We start from the raw sequence: 19,154 nt of genomic DNA, 5'->3' as shown, positions 1-19,154 counted from the left end.
TGTGGAAGACAGCACCGGACCCTGGCAGGGTTAGGCTGTCTTTGCCCTTCTGCGTGGAGGCCTGGCCAAGCCTGGGTTACTCCAAGAGCAGGGAATTCATGAGTTGATTTGTGCTGGTGGAGGGGCCACTGCTTCTGAAGGTAAGGTGGTCTCTTCCTCTCCAGGTCGGGGACTGGGGGACCTTCTACCCTGACAGCTGGTCATCCTCAGGTGGCTTCTGTTCTGTGTTGCTTCGTAGAGTGCTCTTCCAATAGGAATTAGAGGTGGGAACAGCCAGCTCCCTGATACTCCCTGCTGTGTTAGCAGAGACTCCACACAGTACCTGATAAGGTGAGGACAGCGTGCTGCTGTTGGCTACATCAGCTGAAGCCTGGGGTTTCAGGGCCACGATGGCCCTCTTGTAACTCAGGAGCAGGTAGGTGGCCACCACTCTGCACCTATGCCCCATCGGCGAGTTCTGGATCTCTTCCCTGTGTGACACACAGACACCGTCAACTCAGCCAGCCTTCCTTGTAGTCAAGGAGTGGTTCCACATAAGGCGTTAGTTCTTCTCCATGACCTGTATGCACCCATGGGTGAGCTATGAAGTGCTCTCTTGTAGGGACTGAGAAGGAGAAATGTCTTGAGCAGTTTTTCACACTCCCTGGACATGTAAGAGAGGACATGGTGTATTTCACGGAGTACCCACCCCTGCAGCTCCTTGAAGGCAGGGGTCCACTGACCAGTGACTCCAGGATGACCCTCAGATTCCACATCTCCACTTTGGGTCCATCTTGGCCTTGGAGGAGTTTCAGGGCAGCATAAGTTGAGGGAAGGGGAGGGGGCTGCCAAAGGAGGTACCCAGCTGTTGCCAAAGGTGAATGTTACTGGAGCCAAGTCTTAAACTTGATTATCATGTCAGTATCTGAGAGCAGGTGTCCTGCCTTTAACTCTATGAACAATGCACTTCTAGGGACTGTACCCACAGATTTTCTGTGACAGAATTTGTCTGCGGCCTTTTTTCTTGCAGAGCTCCATGAGCCACTAGGAATGCAAACACCTCTCTTTCACTAGAGTACTCCATGAAAAGGCAGAGTGTTTGCTCAGTCTGGATCACTTCAAGTGATTGTTTTGGGATGATCGAGGCCTTCCTGATTCTTACTTCACAGGACAGTCTCTGGAGTTTGGAGGAGTTCTATCTACTAAGCTTGGTCAACTTACCCTTGGTGACAGTCTTGAATGCTGGTGGCTTCCCATACAGATCTCCTTAGCAGAGATGGCTGAGAGGCCCAGCAGTATGTTGGACTTACTGCTGACCTTAGAGTCAAGGTAACCCAGGATCAACTTAAAATTGGGAAGAGCTGATGAGAAGGTTGGCTCATATCACCTCAAGAGAAAAATCAATTCCAGAGTTCACCTATGAACTTATTTAAAAAAAAATTTTTTTTAAACACAAGGCCAGACAAGCATACTAATAAAAACAAAGACTAACAAACTAAATTTAAAAAGTGAGAAGTTTAGAAAGGGAAATGAGAAAAAAATGGAAATGAGAAGAAAAAAAGGAATAGTAAAGAAAAATGAGCGAAAAATAGTATTTTGAGTGGCATTAAGTACATTCATAATGCTGTGTAACCATCACCACTATTTCCAAAATTTTTTCATCCTCCTAAATAGAAACCTGGTACCTATTAAAGATCTTCTCTTCTCCCTTCAGCCTTGTTAACTTCTCTTCTACCTTCTGCCTCTATGAATTTACCTAGTCTATGTACTTAATAAAATGTAATTGCATAATATTTGTACTTTTGTGATTGGCTTGTTTCACTTAGCATAATGTTTTTCAAGTTCACCTATGTTGTAGCAGATGTCAGTACTTTATTCCTTTATATGGCTGAATAATATTCCATTGTATGTAAATATGACATCTACTTATTTATTATGGACATCTAAATTGTTTCTACTTTTTGGCTGTTGTGGATAATGCAGCTAAGAATATTAGCATATGAGTATCTGTTGAGTCCTTGCATTCAATTCTTTTGGGTAGGAGTGGAATTGCTGGGTTATATCAAACATAATTCTGTTTTAACTTTTAGAAGAATTGATAAACTGTTTTCCACAGCAGCTGCACCATTCCACATTCTAACCAGCAACGTAGGAGGGTTCTGATTTCTCAGTATCTCTCACTGATACTTGTTATTGTTTTATTTTTTTTTTTAAAGATTTAAAAATTTTGAGAGAGAGAGAGAGCATGCCCACGAGCATGGGGGCTGTGGGAAAGGAAGTGGGAGAGAAGCAAACTCCCTGCTGAGCAGACAGCCTGACCTGGGGCTCAATCTCACACCACCTAGGATCACCACATGAGCCAGAATCAAGAGTCGGACACTCAATCAACTGAACCATCTGTTGCTTTCGAAACAACAATCCTCATGGATGTGAAGTGGTATCTCATCATGGTTTTGATTTGCGTTTCCCTAATGATTAAGGATGTGGAGCATCTTTTCATGTGCTTATTGGACATTTGTGTATCTTCCTTGGAAAAATGTCTTTTTGAGTCCTTTGCCCATTTTTGAATTGGTTTTTTGGAGGACTCAAACTCACAATCCTGAGATCAAGAGTTGCATGCTCTATGGACTGATCCAGCTAGGCGCCCCATGGTTGTTTTTTTATTTTTGTATTTTTCAGTTTTTGCTTTTTGTTGTTGAGTTGTAGTTTTTACACATTCTGAATCTCTTATCAGATATGATTTGCAATCTTCTCCCATTCAGTGGCTTTTCATCTCACCCTCTTGATAGTGTCCTTCGATGGACAAAGAATTTTATTTTATTAATTTTTTAAAGTAGGCTCCATGCCCAACATGGAGCCCCAACATGAGGCTTGAACTCACCACCCTGAAATGGATCAAGATTTGGGCTGAGATCAAGAGCCAGATGCTTAACTGACTGAGCCATCCAGGCACCCCTAAAAGTTTTAATTCTGGTGAAGATCCTATTTATCTATTTTTTTCTTTTGCTACCTATGCTTTTGTTGTCATATTCAGGTTATCATTGCCAAATACAACGTGATGAAGATTTTCCCCTGTTTTAAGAGTTTCGTAGTTTTACCTCTTAAGTTTAGATCTTTGATCCACTTTGAGTTAATTTTGTAAAGATTTATTTATTTATTTTGGAGAGAGAGAGCATAAATGGGAGGGGCAGAGGGAGAGGGAGAGAGACTCTCAAGCAGATTCTGCACTGAGCATGGAGCCCAATGTGGGGCTCAATCTCACAACCCTGAGATCATGACTTGAGCTGAAACTAAGAGTTGGATGCTTCACTGACTGCCACCCGGGTGCCCTACTTTGTGTTAATTTTTGTATGGGGCATAGGTAAGCATCCAACTTCACTCATATGCATGTGGATATCCAGTTTTCCCTGCACCATTTGTTGAGAAAACAGCTCCTTCTCCATTAAATTGTCTTGGCCCCCTTGTCAAAAATTAATTGTTATATATTTGAGAGTTTAATTCTGGACTGTCTATTCCATGGTCTGTCTTCATGCCAATATCACACTGTTTTGATTACTGTAGCTTTGTAGTATGTTTTGAATATCAGAAAGTAGGAGTCCAAAAAAAAAATGTGTGAGTCCTCCAATTTTGTTCATTTCCCAGGTTGTTTTAGCTATTCAGGGGTTCCTTGAAATCCAATATGAATTTTAGGATAGGTTTTTCTAACTCAACAAAAACACCCATTGAGATTTTGATAGGGATTGCACTGAATCTTTTTTTTTCCCCACAATGCTTTTTATCAACTAATATATATTTTACTTTCTTTTATTGTCTGTCTCCTCTATTAGAACTTTGGTTCATTGCTTTATCCCTAACACTTAGAATTCAATAAATACTGTTATTTGTTGAAAAAAGGAAGGAAGGAAACATTCTTACGTATTCAGCATCTGGCATATTGCTTGACACATACAAGATGCTCAATAAGAACTAGTAAGCAAAGTAAACAAACTGGTAAACAAAGTAAAACGCTATTTATATTTTTCACCTAATACATACTTAGACATATGTACACATTTCTACACTATCTACAAGTGTAGAAGCACTTTCTACAAGTGCTTCTCAATCACTTGTTCTCATATTGCTTCAGAAAGAATTCTGTGATAATTTAGTTGATGTAAATTTCTGTACTTGAAATAATTCTAAAATTGTAGGTTTATGTTTATCTATGGCATGTTTTGAATAGTTACCTGCAGCTGATTTTATATCCAGACACTTCATTTCCAAAATTACTGTTGCTCTTTAGGACCTATGGAAAATCTAAAGCCTAGCATCACACTAGGCTTCTGTCTGTAAAAATAAAACAAAACTCTAATAGTCTACTTAAAAAAAAGAAAACATCTCAGACAGCTTTGAGAGCATTTGATGTCAGGAGTTTCAAATCTTTTTTAATAGAAGAACAGCTCTCTGTCAAGGCCCCTGACAGCCTTGCTTGTCTCTACCTAGCCATGTACGGAAGGCTTGACTGCAGTCTGAGTCTTGGCGGAATGCCTGGGATTCTTCCTGGAGCAAGGTCTCTATCATTTTTTCTTTTCTCCTTCCTTCCTTTCCTTCCTTCCTTCCTTTGGTGGGAGAGAGAGAATCTGAGAATCTTAAGCAGCCGGGCTCAATCTCACAATCCTGAGATCATGACCTGAGCTGAAATCAAGAGTTGGGTACTTAACCAACTGAGCCACCTAGGCGCCCCTAGGTCCCTATCTTGTGGAAGACACCCCCCCCAAAGGTGTTTCTCTTCCATTTCTCTAGTTTTAGCGGGACTTATGATTTCCATCTTTTCCTCCCCTTCCTGCCCCATCCCTCACCACCTTAGGCTACAGCTGCAGGCTTCTGTGTAAGTCTATGAAACTACTCAGCTGAAGTATAAAGTTGGTTTGTCAATGCAGAGTGACCCATCACTCATGACACCTATGGCTATTGATCTCTGGGAGTAGGGATGTTATCCTATGGGCCTAGGGATGCAGGGGACTGACATCCTGCTGGTCTTGCTTTTACTGTCTTATAAGTATGATAAGTGGTCTAAATCCAATTAGATTCTTTTTCTCCTTACAGGTTTTATCTACAGACGCGTGGCACTGCCACCATGCTGTTTGCTTAGAGGTCGCTTCACTGCTTGAAAAGCCTCACACATACATTGCCTCTAATGACATGACTTATCACCAAGTCCTTTAAACCACTCTTACATCATGACAGGCATATAAATCTAACAGCAGTCCAATTCTAGAATTAATATAAAAAGAAAGCTTTATTATTCAAAACCCAAAGTGAGGTTTACAGTAAAATAACAGCTGTCATTAAACATTATATTTATATGCACATATGTACATACACCACATATATAAGAGTTAATCTGATAACTTGAAGACTATATGAGAAAAATACAAAAATGCTATATGAGAAGGAAATCAGAACACAAAATTTAACTGGTGGTATTATTTCACAATATAAACACATGAGTAAATGTGAAACAAATTAGAAGGGAATGCTGAAAGAGAATATTTTTGAGTCACTGGGTCGTGGGAAGAGTCTTCACATTTTTCTTATAATGTCTGTGTGATCTAAATGGGAGAAATCACCTTTGACAATGTAGTTACTCATTTTAGCAAAATTCTTGCGGAAATTGTATTAGTATTCTCAAAATAAAACACAAGCACTAAAATCACAGAGGCTGTTAATTTTTATTATTTTTTAAAAATGATTTTATTTATTTATTTATGAGAGACACAGAGAGAGAGGCAGAGACACAGGCAGAGGGAGAAGCAGGCTTCCTGCAGGGAGCTGGTGGCAGGACTTGATCCCAGGACCTCAGGGTCACGACCTGAGCCGAAGGCAGATGCTCAATCACTAAGCCACCCAAGTGCCCCTAATTTTTATTAACTCTAATTCAGGATGGAGTTACTAAGTGCTTTCTGCATGCCAGGGACTGCACTAATCTTCTTACATAGATGATCTCTCCTAAGAAGCACAACAGGTACTATTTTTATCACTTCACTACACAGCTTGCTTTAGGGGTTCACCCTAGTCAGAGCTGAAGTGAGGATTTCAAGTAGGCAAACTGGCTCCACAGCCTGTGGGATGTAGCAGTCATCATAGAGCGACTGTAAGCCGAGGGGATGCTCTACCTCTAACTCGGCACTCTGGAACCTTAGGGGGACGAAAACTTAGGCACGGTTCCTTCCCATTCCTCTAGCATTTCAACTAGATATGTGTGTCCCCACTTCCCTGACAGCTTAGACCCTAGACGGAAGACTTTTAAAATTGATGTTTGCAGTTCATCATAAGGAACCAGTAAGGTTCATTTTACAAAACAAAAGCCTGTGGTTACACTCAAATTCTTATAACTTCATTCTTTTTAGTCTTTTTGATTGTGATTTAAAAATTTTTTTATTTATTTAATTTTACTATTATTTTTTTATTGGAGTTCAATTTGCCAACATATAGCATAACACCCAGTGGATTTTTTTTTTTTTAAAGGTCACACTGGGGGCTCCAGGGTGGCCTAGCTGGTTAAGCATCTGCTTTTGGCTCAGGTCAGGATCTCAAGGTCCTGGCATGGAGCCCCATTCAGCTTCGTGGCAGCTGCTGGGGAGTCTGCTTCTCCCTCTGTCCTCACCCCCTACCCCTGCTCGTGCTCTCCCTATCTCTCAAATAAATAAATATATTTTTTAGAAATCACATGGGTAACCTGCAACAATCTCGGAACCAAAAGGAACACGGGCTTTTTGTTTTGCTTACTTTACGGCCAGTTAGGTGCTACGTCGGTGCTAAAAACCCAGAATGTTAGGAAACAGATTAAGAAATGTAAATTCAAGGGCAGCCTGGGTGGCTCAGCGGTCTAGCACCTGCCTTCAGCTCAGGGCGTGATCCTGGAGACCCGGGATCGGGTCCCACGTCGGGCTCCCTGCATGGAGCCTGCTTCTCCCTCTGCCTATGTCTCTGCCTCTCTGTGTGTGTGTCTCATGAATAAATAAATAAAAATAATTTAAAAAAAGAAATGGAAAATCAAAACGAGCCTAGAAGAGGTTGAGAAAGGACAAGTTTTGAGAAAGACAGGGAGAGGAAAAGTAAGTGGGGGTGGGGGTGGGGAGCTAAGTTAGGCTGGAAAGGGAAAGGAAGGGGGTGGCGAGGGAGGGAGGAGGCTCTTCAGGTCAGAAGCAACCTACTTTCTTCCAAGCGCCCTCCCGGCCCCGGGTGGATCGACACGCTCCGGTGCCTGACCTTGCAAACGTCCTCCAGCCGTTTCGCAGTCGTCCAGGACCTCCCAGCGACCCCGTTCCTACCGTCAGTTTTCACTGGCCGGAGCAGCTACAGCAGATACTTGGGGGAGTTTTCGGAGCTGCTGTCGCACACTCCAAAGCAGCCTTCCCGTGCCTGTTTCGGGAGGGGCGGGGGTGGGGGGCAAGATCGCCTGCACGGTTGCCTGTAAGCGCGTTTTTATCCCAGACCACCCCTCATCCCCGCTGCATCTTGACCTCCCCGGTGCCGGGGAGTCGACGGAGGCCGGGGGACGCTGGGGCACGGCCTGGGGCTTTGCGTTCCCCTCAGGCAAGCCAAATACCGAAAAGCGAGAAGAGGGCGAGCGAGCCAAGGCTCCCGGGAGCAGAGAGGTAGAGACTGGATTAGAAGCGAGAGGGCGGCAGATGTGACAAACAGCTTCGGGGGACGACCGACGAGCCCTCACACCAGCCACCGAGACCGAGAGCGACGCGTTACCACGACAACCGTGAAGTCTCGCGAGGCTCGCAGTGAGGTCTCCCTGCGCCTGCGCGCTGCCGCGGTGGGGCGCAGCCCTGAGCCTCCCGGCCCGCGATCCCGGACTCCGGGCTTTTGTGGCTCGGGCCTTGGACGCTGTGGGCCGACTCTCCCCACCGTGAGTGACAAGGGGGACGGTGAGATGCGAAGCGGTCTGAGCATGGGGGGCGGGGCCGGAGAGGCGGGGGCTCTGCGCACGCGCGGCGCACGTGCAGACGGCGGGGGTGCGGTCGTGAGTGGGAGCGGGGCGCGGGGCGCGGGGGCGGGAGGGGCGCGCCCCGGGTGGGGTCCGGCTCGGGACGCGGGCGCCGGGGGGACACGCGAGGTCCCCAGGTCTTCTCCGGGAGACCTGTCCGTCCGGCCAGGCAGCCCCAGCGCGACGGGGGCTACGTTCCGCCTCCGGGCCTGGGTTTCCTCTCCTGTCTCTGCCTGGGGTTGAGCATCTTAGGGCGCGGGAACCGGCGAGATAAAGCCCCCCTCGCCCCCCGGCCCCTCAGTGCCCCAGGCCTACAAGTGCGGGCGGATCCCTGTAGGACTGCGGTGTGCGGGCGAAATGGTGAAGGATGCGGCGGTACAGGCGGGCGGCAGGCCCGGGGAGGGAGGAGCTCGGGGGCAGGAACGCAGCCTGCGGGCCCTGGGGCTGCCGCCCAACCCCCTCCGGAAGGCTTTTCTTTTTTCTTTCTTTTCTTTTCTTTTTTTCTTTTCTTCTTTCTTATTTTGTTTATTTATTCATGACAGAGAGAGAGAGAGAGAGAGAGAGGCAGAGACACAGGCAGAGGGAGAAGCAGGCTCCACGCAGGGAGCCCGACGTGGGACTCGATCCCGGGACCCCAGGATCACGCGGTGCTAAACCGCTGAGCCACCCGGGGATCCCCTGGAAGGCATCTCTGAGTCCTTTACTTCCTATTGATAGCTCCAAGCCGGGTAGGTTCCACCAGTTAACTCTTCCAACTGCATGTAATTTTGTCCCGTTGTTCCCTCTGCGGTCACTCTGGTGCAGGCCACCATCGAGCCTACCCTGGGAACCTCTTTGCTCCTCCTTCCACTTCTGGCAAAGGAGTGGCCCCGGGCTTCCGCAAGGATGGTTTTGCAGGGCCTTTCAAATCACGCTCGCTCTTGTGTCTCAAACGTTGCAGTTGCTTTCCATTATTATGCGGTTTGCGGGACCTTCACCCTCTGGTCCTCGCCTCCCTTTCCTGATACCTCAGCATCTCTAGCATCTCTTCCCCAGCGGCGTGAACTTCCTTCATTTCGTTAATGTTGTTGCCTGGGGTACTCTTTCTGCTTCATGCCCCCTTTGGCTGGCACTCTTCAGATGCAGGGTTGAAAGGTCACTTTCTCCAGGACATCTTTTCTCTCCCCTTCAGCTAATTCATGCTTCTGCTGTTTCCTTAGTATCCTTAGAATTCCCAGACTTGAATGTGCACATCTTCTTGTACTATTACCTGCTCATTTGTTGTTTTCATGGATTCTAAGTTCTGTTGAGGCCAGTAACTGTTTTTACGCTAATACTTTATGGTTTGGTACATTGTGGATAATCCAGAAATACTTGCTGAAGAAGAAAGGTGGTTGTGGGGCCGAAGGTGGGAACAGTATTCCAGGCAGAGGGAATAATATGTACGAAGATGGAGGGGGGGCGCAGCCCTGGTGGCTCAGTGGTTTAGCGCCTGCCTTTAGCCCAGGGCGTGATCCTGGAGACCTGGGATCAAGCCCCATGTCGGGCTCCCTGCATGGAGCCTGCTTCTCCCTCTGCCCATGTCTCTGCCTCTCTCTCTCCCATCTCTCATGAACAAATAAATAAAAATTAAAAAGATGGGGAGGGTAGAAATTGGTGGCCTCAATAAGCAGTAAGTGGGTGTAATGGTGGAAGAGGCTGGTGGGAGGTGAGAGTCAGTGTGTGTGGGGTTTGTAGGTCACTGTAAAGGGTTTGCACTTGATCCCATAGGTGGTGAGTGCCTCCAAGACATAGCCCAAAAGGCACCTCAGCAAGGCCTTCATGTTTTTCTGCTCTAAAACCATCCCTTCTCATCAATCAGTATTTTGCTCTTGGATTATCTGGTGGAAGGTTCTGTTCTATCTGAACTACTTGGCTCTCGTCTCTCCCGCTAGATTCTGAGAACAGGAGTTCATGCCTCACTTGCTGTCTCTCCAGAGCACACAAGTATAAGTATTACTTAAGGATTTCAGCATCATGCTGCTTGGATGCTGAGGCACAGGAGCTGACTTGCAGTTTGGCAAGAGCTCTGTTCAGTCATATTTGTCTTGCTCGTCTTCCTGACCTTCAACCTGATGCCAGCCTCTACCAATCCTGACTGGATTTAGCTGGTCTGCTTCCTGACTCCCTCTGTGCTTGGGGGGAACATGGAGAAAATGAGGGGGGAGGTGTCAGTGAGGATGGCTGTGCAGAGGGGCTGGTATGAAGGAAGCAGCTTGCACAGCAGGTACTGAGGCTCTGGCATCAAGGTCCTGAACAAGATCCGACACTCCCTGGAGGAGCTGAAGTTTGGATTTCTGTTACAAGAGGACTTAGGAGGAGCAGTGGAGACCAGTGGCAGTCAGGAGGCCATTTTTCATTTCTCAGGAGGCCTGTCCGGTGTCAAGGGCCAGCCTGTCCTATCCCAGCTATTCTAACCCTGTTCTGGATCAGAGTCATCTGGGCAGCTTTGACAAATACAGGTACCCTGGTCCTATTCCCAGGGATTCCAGTTCAGTACGTCCAGGATAAGGACCAACCACCTGTATGTTTTTAAAAGGCAACAGGTTACTTTTGAGGTGCAGCCAGGATGGAAAGAGCATAAACTTTGTGTTTGGAAAATCAGTTGTGACTTTGGGCAAAGCATTTAACCCGAGGCTGTTCCTTCACCCACAGGTTGGCTGATTCTATAGGAATTTTGTGAGAATCACAATCATACATGGAAAAAATGCCTTCTAAATTCTTACACACTCCCCCCAAGTTCTGACACATTCCCCAAAGACAGCTGCTCTTCACCATCAGTAGCCAGCCTGGTGAGTGGAAGTTTAATTGGAGACCTTAATCCTTGATTGTGCATGTGGCATTTTGGGGAAGGTGGGCCCCAGTAGGATAAATGACCTGGAATGAGGGTCATACCTCCTCCCTGCAGGGAGAAAAGCTGGTTATCTGAAAATAGGGACAGCCCTAGACTTCTAGGGGCCTGGCGTGTAACTTCCTTCTGTTTTGCCACAGAGGTCACTGTGGTTCTTAGCTGAGCACCAGGAAGAAGGGAAGAATAAAACTGAGGGAAGAGAATTGCACTTGCCCTGGGAAGAACAGCCAGGATACGGTCCCTTGATCAATGGTTTTTAACATTTTCCCAAGAAGGATCCTTCTTAGTTTTAATGGACTAATATTAACTTTCATTACAAAGTTTCCCTACTTTTCATCAAGTTGCCAGCTGGAGAAGCAGTCAGCTAGGAGTAACTGTTAAGAAGAGGGAATCTGTGGGGCACCTGAGTGGCTCAGTGGTTGAACATCTATCTGCTTTCAGCTCAGGTGGTGATCCTGGGGTCCTGCACTGGGCTCCTTGCAGGAAGCCTGCTTCTACCTCTGCCTCTGTCTCTGCTTCTCTCTTTTGTGTCTCATGAATAAAATGACTAAAATATTTTAAAAAAGGGGGGGGGGATCTATACCTGTGTATGTATGAGATGCTTAAGGAAGAAGCTTAGGGCCCAGGGATGGAGGGAGACTTGCAAAAAGGCATAGAATTAAAGTATCATTTGGATTTTTAATCATAATGTTATCACTATTTGTTTCTTAAAAGCCACACCTGGTTATATATGAATGGCAGAGGTTTCCGGGCCCTGGGCCCTTAGATCGTGAGCTCTGTGCAGGTGGACTTCTTCACTGCCGAACCCCAGTGACTAGAATACTGAATGCATACTGGAGGAGCTTGGGGAGTGTTTGTAGGGTGGAAGCCTAACTGGAGACCAACTTAGCAAATGGTAACAAATTTGTAAGATTAATACCACACAGTCATTAAAAACAGAATCGTGAACAAGTAGAAACATGGAACATTTTTAATAAATGAAATAGAATTTCACGGTGACTGCAGTAATGCAAAACACTTATATATTGCCTGTATATGAATAAAGACCAAGTCGTGAAAAAATGGGGAAAATAAATTCCTTAATCTTAAAAGAGGTTCAGTGTGGTCACATAATTGGTTCTATATAATCAGGCTTGCTATTGTCTACCAAGAATCAGAGAAAGTACAAACAAGATATTCTGACATGCATTGTTAGTAACACGAATTTCACTTTGTTGTTTGCTTCTCTGTGAAAGATTTTCCAAATGGCTGCAGCTCCTCAAGCACCGGGGCGGGGTTCCATCCGGAAGACAAGACCTTTAACTGTAAAGACATCGTTAAACAACCCATATACTATCTGCTGGACTACTCTAGAGAGAGAAGACATGCACTTCATATTACAGACACTTCAAGACAGATTTAAATCTCTTGGGCTTCAGAAGATTGAGGATAAGAAGAGAAAGAAAAAGCAGTTTTTAAAAAAACAAAGCCCAGACAAATGTAGCACAGAAGTTGATAAGAGCGAGGATCTGAAAGAGAAACAACCAGAAGATAATGAGCAAGGGTCAGGGTGGACTCCTGTGCTCGTCAGGAGGCAGCTTGCCATCGGTGTTAATGAAGTGACCAGAGCTCTGGAAAGGAATGAGCTGCTGCTGGTCCTCGTGTGTAAGTCAGCCAAGCCTGCCATCATCACCTCCCACCTGATTCAGTTGAGCTCCAGCAGATCAGTGCCTGCTTGTCAGGTTCCCCGTCTCAGTGAGACACTCGCACCTGTCATTGGCTTAAAATGTGTCCTGGCCTTGGGGTTCAGAAAGGACACCACGGCTTTTGTTGAGGAGGTAAAAGCCATAATTCCCCGAGTACCCAGTTTACATGTACCATGGCTGCATGGGCAGCCTAAAGAAGCCTGGGAAAATGTAGACACTGAATCTCTGGAAAGCCAGGACAAGGAGATTTTAGAAACTTCCTTTGAAGACCTCTCTAAACATAAAAAGAAGCTTGTGGAAGGTCAGCAGGCTGTAGTGTTACAACCCCTGAAAATAAAGAAAGTGATTCCAAACCCCAGTAAGATAAGGAAACCACCCAAAAGTAAAAAACCGACTTCAAAGTAATCTCCTATAAACTTGTAGTTTCCTACAGCTGTAAAAAGACACTCTGTAAAGAAGCCTTAAAACAAATAAAATGTGTTATTTTTATATATGTTCTCGGGATGCTTTTTGTAATGTTCCTTCCTTAGGTGTAAGACTTTGTATAAATAGGCTGACACTTAAAAACACTAAGTGCAGAAAATATTAAAAAATATGAATATCAAAACAAAAGTTTATTGAAGCTAATGTCCATGCTTGTATAAATTCACTTTTTAAAAGGCTGGTACAGTGCTTGTAAGCAAGAAATTCTGTATCCCACAACACTTGACATCTTTCTATCAAACTTGGAAAATGTGCCACAGTAAAAAGGTTCTCGTGAGTAATGCAGATGAAACTGGATTGCAGATTGATCAGTTTTAAAAGAAAGATACTAAACAAGCAATACATTCAGAATTTTTTTTACTGTTGATTTGATTTTCTTTGTAGGTAGGCATATGCATGAACTTGGGAGAAAAGTGTTTATAGGAAAAACCCAGATACGTTATTGTGAATAGTTGAAATTCACCCCTTTGCATGGTTAACTCATCTCCTTGGAAATCCAGCATGGGTAAAAAGAATGCTGATAATTAGGTCAAATGAGGCAGGAAGAGAATGAAAAAACTGAGGAGCTTGAGGCCTCAGAGATGGGTTTGTGCAATGGCTGGGGTTCTTTATGTTAGGAAATGGAGCATAATCAATGCTCTATGTCTGTTAAAGCATCTGCTATTTACAGTATGTGTTCGGAAAAGTCCTTTAGTAATTTAGTGGGGGAGGTACTGGATTGCTAAAATATATTTTCAGCCTAAATTCTGGCTGACTCTTGGGAATAGGCCACCTCTGTTCATTTAAATGTTACTGAATACCATCTTGGCTAAAAAAAGAAGGTCAGGGAGGGAAAGCTACTTTATGAAATAGAGCATTTCCACTGTTGACAAGGCAGGACAGTGTTTTTTTGAATCTGTAAGACAGTGTATATTGCAGTGGAATTTAGTTCTAATAACTTTTATAAACACAAGCAATTTTACCAGTCTTCAGTTTTGAAATGTTCATCAGTAATCTGCCTAAATCACAAAGAGGGAAATACACTATTACTGTATTTAAAAGTGACTGTGGAAAGAATCTGAATTCTCTTACAACTAGAATTATGTAAACAAATGAAAAGTGCCCACAGTCTCATCACAAGGTGAGCTTGTGATAAAACTTCTGACTGGCAATTCGGCAATGATCTGAAAACCTACATCATCTAAGACTGCCGTAAAAATGAATGCAACAGAATTCTCAACTAGATCCCTGACTCCAGATTAAGTTAAAATCCCATTTATTTAATTCTTGGTGTTTTGGTGAATTGGTTCAGTTTTGCTTCCGAGGCCACTCTCCTCCTGTTAAGAAAGAAGGTAACATGGTAGAGTCTGAATGGTCTTATATGAGAAGTCCTCTCTGGGTCCTCAGAAAGGTCAACTGTCCTAATCACGCACTACGGGTGGGGTCCCCGTATGCCCTCTAGTGGTGGTCACAGCTGTGGGTTTGTCTTTACGATGAGGGTAAGGAGGGTGCAGAGTGGCTTTCAGCTCTTTAGTGTAAGTCAGGGTCAACAATTTGTTGTTTTTTTTTCTGTAAAGGGCCAGACACTAAATATTTGAGGCCTTCTGGGCCACACAGTTCTGTCAGAATAACTCTGCTCTACCTTTTCCAGTGTGAAGCAGCCACAGGCAATACGTAAGCAAGTGTGGCTGTGTTCCAATCAAACTGGATACTGGGCAGCCCGGGTGGCTGAGTGGTTTAGCGTCGCCTTCAGCCCAGGGCCTGATCCTGGAGACCCAGGATCGAGTCCCACGTCGGGCTCCCTGCATGGGGCCTGCTTCTCCCTCTGCCTGCATCTCTGCCTCTCTCTCTCTCTCTCTGTCTCTCTCATGAATAAATAAAATCTTAAAAAAAAAAAACAAAACAAAAACTGTTACAGATACTGAGGGACACCTGGGTGGCTCAGTGGTTGAGCATCTGCCTTTGGCTCAGGGTGTGATCCCCGGATCTGGGGATCGAGTTCTGCATTGGGTTCCCCGCAGGGAGCCTGCTTCTCCTTCTGCCTGTGTCTCTGCCTCTGTGTGTCTCTGACGAAGAAATAAATAAAATCTTAAAAAAAACAAGTTTATGCATACTGAAATCTGAATGTCCTATAATTTTCACATGTCACAAAATGTCATTACTTTGATTACCGCCCCCCACACCCAACAACCATTCAAAAATGTAAAAACTAAGCTTGTGGGCTGTACAAAAACAGGTGACAGGTTGGACTGAGCTCATGGGCCATAGTTTGCTAGCTGCTGCCTGATAGGAGATCTGACTGGTTTCATTTGACCACTTAGAACGTAAAGGAAAGGCCATCATGTTGTCTGAAATTAAGTTTTTCTGGACTGAAGAGCCTAGGCACTGGTATTATAAAGGCAGGGAGAAGTGTCTACTCTGGTTTTTGAGTCAAAGCCAGTTTCATGTGGCCTCGTTCAGCATGTTCTCCCCATTCCTTTGACTACTGGCAATATATACATATATATGTACACTGGGAAACCTGGGTTTTCAAGTTCTAGATAAAAACACCATCAGTAACAAAATTAGGAATACTTATTTACAAATAAGACATTTTCCATTAGCATGACAGCTTTCATGATAACTTAAAGTCAGCATAAAGGACTATGTGCAATTTTGCATAAGTAATAAAAACATTCAAACTATCAATGTCCTGATAGCACTAATAATTCCACTGAGCATTTCTTTTGACTTTACAGCTTTTATTGTCTTTGCCTCACATCTCTTGCTGCCGCTGAGAAGACACGAATGTGTGCGGCAGCTGCAAAGTTGAGTCGGTCACGGGTGTGGACTCTGTACATATCTGCACACAAAATTTGAGTTTTGAACCAATCTACGGGACCTGCTGAAGACCAAAGTACAAATCTGTGTGTTTATTTATTTGGCAATACTGCTTCTGGAGAAAGAAATGTACTTACCAGTCAGCAGTACATTTTTATCTCCCTCTAAACTTAAACATCCACCTACTTGTCACTGGGCTACGGAAGTGCTGATTCCATAAATGCTCCCAGTGACAGCGCGTAAGGTGACGGAAGCACCAATTTTCCAAATGGATCCTTCATTCTGTTACATGGACGAACAGACCAACACTTAATACATAGAAATGCAGCAGTTTATCTCCACGTAAGAGCAAAGACTTCCTTCACAATTCTGTGACTTCCGTCCAGACCATAGAAAAACAGTCCCTTTTCTAGAGAGTGGAAAAATACCTTCTCTTCAGTGAGAGACAGCCAAAAGTCTGGAAATTAGAGGAATGTGTTCTCTCTACCTTTTCATCCCTTCTACAAATGGGTAAACAGTGAAAAAAAAAGACTGTTAACATTCTAGCTAGAAATATGTACTATTGGTCACGTATGGGTGGTTTTTTTTCATCTTTTCTGATTGTTACCGACTACGCCGATTTCATTAAGTTGTGCTTTTATTCTTCTTTGGAATGGCAGTTCCAGGAATCATTAAATAGAGTATTAACAAGTGATGATGTCCGAGTTCTAGAAATAGAAATAATCCATCTATTGCAACACTAGTCCAACCTAAAGGGAGGGGAGAAACAGAATGGTAAGAACAGGTAAGCAAGAAAAAATAAATTGTACCACAATGGCTCAGTATTTTTTAAAAGCTAAAAACATCTTAATAGTCCTAAGGGCAGCAAGCATGGGATTTCCTTGGTCTGTTTATTACATTTATAAAGGGTGTGTATCCACGGCACTTACCTTTTCAGAATCCGTTCCTGGACACCTCCAGTTGTACAGGTAATACTGCAAGTTGCCATCTCCTATACCAAACTTGAGTTTTTCCAAGAAGGTTTTATTTTCCATTAAATCTAGTGCATTGAAAACATCAAATCCTTTCTGCCAGTGGAAAAAGAATTTCAAATTTTAAATGTCAAAGGACTGGAGTGTTTTCTATATTATATATTTCAGTGTAACAATTCCTCTACTAATAGCTTGACTACACATTAATAAGGTTTAATGTCTACAGTCTATGTACAGGCTAAGAACTCAGTTTAAAACTGTCTTATAGGAGCACATGGAGCTCAATTGGTTAAGCATCTGCCTTCAGCTCAGGTCACGATTCCAGGGTCCTGAGATCAAGCCCCACACTGGGCTCCTTGCTTAGAGGGGAGTCTGCTTCTCCCTCTGTCTCTGCCACTCCCCTTCTTGTGCTCTTTCTCTCTGTGTCAAATAAATAAGTAAAATCTTTAAAAAAAAACCAAAACTGTCTTATAAAAATAGTGAGTCTGACAGAGTCAGGAAGATCACCCAAAAATTTCAAATCAAAATCTGTACTATGTTGGCTAACACTAATACAAAGTAATCTATTAGGATCTCAGAGAATATTTTATCCCTGTTTTAGAAGGAACATTTGGCCAGAAGTCTCCATCTCCAGAACTGTTATTGGCTTTTCAAAGTTCTGACTGAGCCACAGCTTTAAAGACTTTAAATGTGTACTTGTCTTGGGCTGATGCTGGGAAATAAATTTAGTGAAATTTTAAATAGTAAAAATTGAATTTCTTGAAAATGTCAGGTAAAAATACTATATAAAATGGGGTAATAGATTTCTATTTCTCAGGCGTTTTACCTTAAATAATTTATTACTGACCTTTTTTGGAGGAAGTAGTTGAAAAAGAGCAATAGGATCAAAGAATCAGAGGATAATGTTGATTTGGAGATCCAAAAGTACTATGTTAAAAATTTTTTTTCAGTTTTCAAAGAAGATCCTTTTGATGTGTTGTTCACAATTTCTCATGAATAATATTTCCTCATGTTCAATAATTACATTGAAATAACAGCTACAACTTCTCAAAGTTTATTTGTAGCAAGAATTTAACAACTACTACACCAAGAGAAAGATATTGCAAATATAGTATGACCCATTTTTGAATTTAATTCCTTTTATTTTAAATATCTTTGTTTTTATTTTAAAAATAAAATTCAGAGACTATTTATATTTAGTTGAGTTCAAAAAGGGTTATTGTTGCTGATTATTCACTGCCACCCAAACACGTATGTTCCTTATATCAAGGTACCATGTATTTTCCCTATATTCCTTGTATCACAGGTTCCATGCATTCCTCTATTAGAGCTAAAAGTTTCTACTTTGCACAAAATGTCTTTTTGGTTAAGTTGGAATAGAATCAATGATGTCAACAGTCTCTGAAGTTTTAAAAGAAACTCTTATAATTCTTCCTTTGACTGATGGTCAACAATAAAACATATCTCAAATGAATTGCACCTATGCGGGAGAAGATACAGTAAGAGGTTTTACATACTTTGGCACACATGTGTGGAGAAACACACAGGACAAAAAGGATGAGTCGCTTACCAACTTGGCTATGATGAGCGCATCACTCATGAGGTCCAGCAGGGGAGTCTCCGTGTGAATGTTGTAGAAGGAGTAGGCAGCTTTGAGGCTCTTGTGAGCAGGGTGGTGAATGACCGTGGAGGGGAGTGTGTAGAAGCTCAGGAAGTCAGTTAGTTTACCACTGGAGTTCTAAAGGACAAAGGTCAGGTCAGGTCAATACCTTCCAAAACAAACTGCATCCATGCATTTCAGCTCACTTCTTAATTTTTGACTTGTACTGTAACTTTCTGTTAGAACAAAAAGCAATAGCTCCTACCTCTCTCTTGGCAGTCTGGAGTCGGGGCCCTTGGGATACATTGGGTAGAGCCTGAGAAGAGCATGGAGTTGTACTTTTCTTAGCCTAGCGCTAGCTGGCAGTTTGCATAAAGTTCTTAAGAAGCAGAATGTTCTGAAAGGAAAGTTCTCCCTTAGCCTGACTAATGAGTCTCTCTAGACCTATAGAACAGGGATGAAAGTGGAGTCACTGTTTTTGCAGAAACAAGAGCTCCAGGGATTAGAACGCTGCCATCTCCAACTAAAAGATACTATATCACAATAACATCTTAGCACAAAGCCAGAATTCTATCAGCATAAAGTGAAGTTGGATAAAATCTGGAAGCCGTTTCGAGAAACTTGTGAAAGGCATCAGTACTGCCAACATGCACCTGTGAATCTGAAGCTACCAAAAATTAAAAGAGATGCAAACGAGGTCTTGGTTTCATCATTGCTGGGACACCTTTCAATACAAGAAGTGAGTCAGTATTGTTTGGGTTGCTTCAATTAGCTGTGGTGGCCTATG

The 19,154-nt window shown here is 43.5% G+C and overlaps 2 protein-coding genes across 20 annotated transcripts in view; one reads left to right on the top strand and one right to left on the bottom strand.

Annotated features, from left to right (window-relative positions):
- The first annotated feature begins 7,764 nt into the window (after positions 1–7,764).
- On the top strand, positions 7,765–13,003 carry RPP38 (ribonuclease P/MRP subunit p38). Of its 17 annotated transcripts, none has more exons than XM_025445154.3 (4): positions 7,778–7,882; positions 8,503–8,688; positions 10,634–10,770; positions 12,065–13,003. In XM_025445154.3, exon 4 carries the CDS (start codon positions 12,074–12,076, stop codon positions 12,917–12,919), a length of 846 nt encoding a protein of 281 aa, XP_025300939.1. In that variant the 5' UTR covers positions 7,778–7,882; positions 8,503–8,688; positions 10,634–10,770; positions 12,065–12,073; the 3' UTR covers positions 12,920–13,003. The 17 variants fall into 17 exon arrangements, with proteins under 17 accessions (XP_048956417.1, XP_025300951.1, XP_025300946.1 ...); XM_025445157.3 differs by having other exon boundaries at positions 7,783–7,882; positions 8,509–8,688; XM_049100449.1 differs by having other exon boundaries at positions 7,783–7,882; positions 8,509–8,688; positions 11,544–13,003.
- Positions 13,004–13,109: 106 nt separating this feature from the next.
- The window catches only part of NMT2 (N-myristoyltransferase 2), a 69,310-nt gene continuing 63,265 nt past the window's right edge, over positions 13,110–19,154 (bottom strand). For all 3 annotated transcript variants that reach the window (XM_025445104.3, XM_025445100.3, XM_025445103.3), the window contains 3 exons: positions 18,338–18,505; positions 16,726–16,863; positions 13,110–16,545 (listed from right to left, as the gene is read on the bottom strand). In XM_025445104.3, coding sequence (XP_025300889.1) covers positions 16,525–16,545; positions 16,726–16,863; positions 18,338–18,505 — 327 coding nt within the window. In that variant the 3' untranslated portion in view covers positions 13,110–16,524. The remainder of the gene's footprint in view (positions 16,546–16,725; positions 16,864–18,337; positions 18,506–19,154) is intronic.

This window comes from Canis lupus, chromosome 2, assembly GCF_003254725.2.
Source record: "Canis lupus dingo isolate Sandy chromosome 2, ASM325472v2, whole genome shotgun sequence".
In the NCBI taxonomy this organism is placed as follows: Eukaryota; Metazoa; Chordata; class Mammalia; order Carnivora; family Canidae; genus Canis; species Canis lupus.
This window is presented reverse-complemented; position numbering and strand designations above follow the sequence as displayed.

What these genes read in the sequence shown, in the direction of transcription:
- RPP38 (XM_049100460.1), top strand. Translation starts at nt 12,074, where the DNA reads ATGGCTGCAGCTCCTCAAGCACCGGGGCGGGGTTCCATCCGGAAGACA.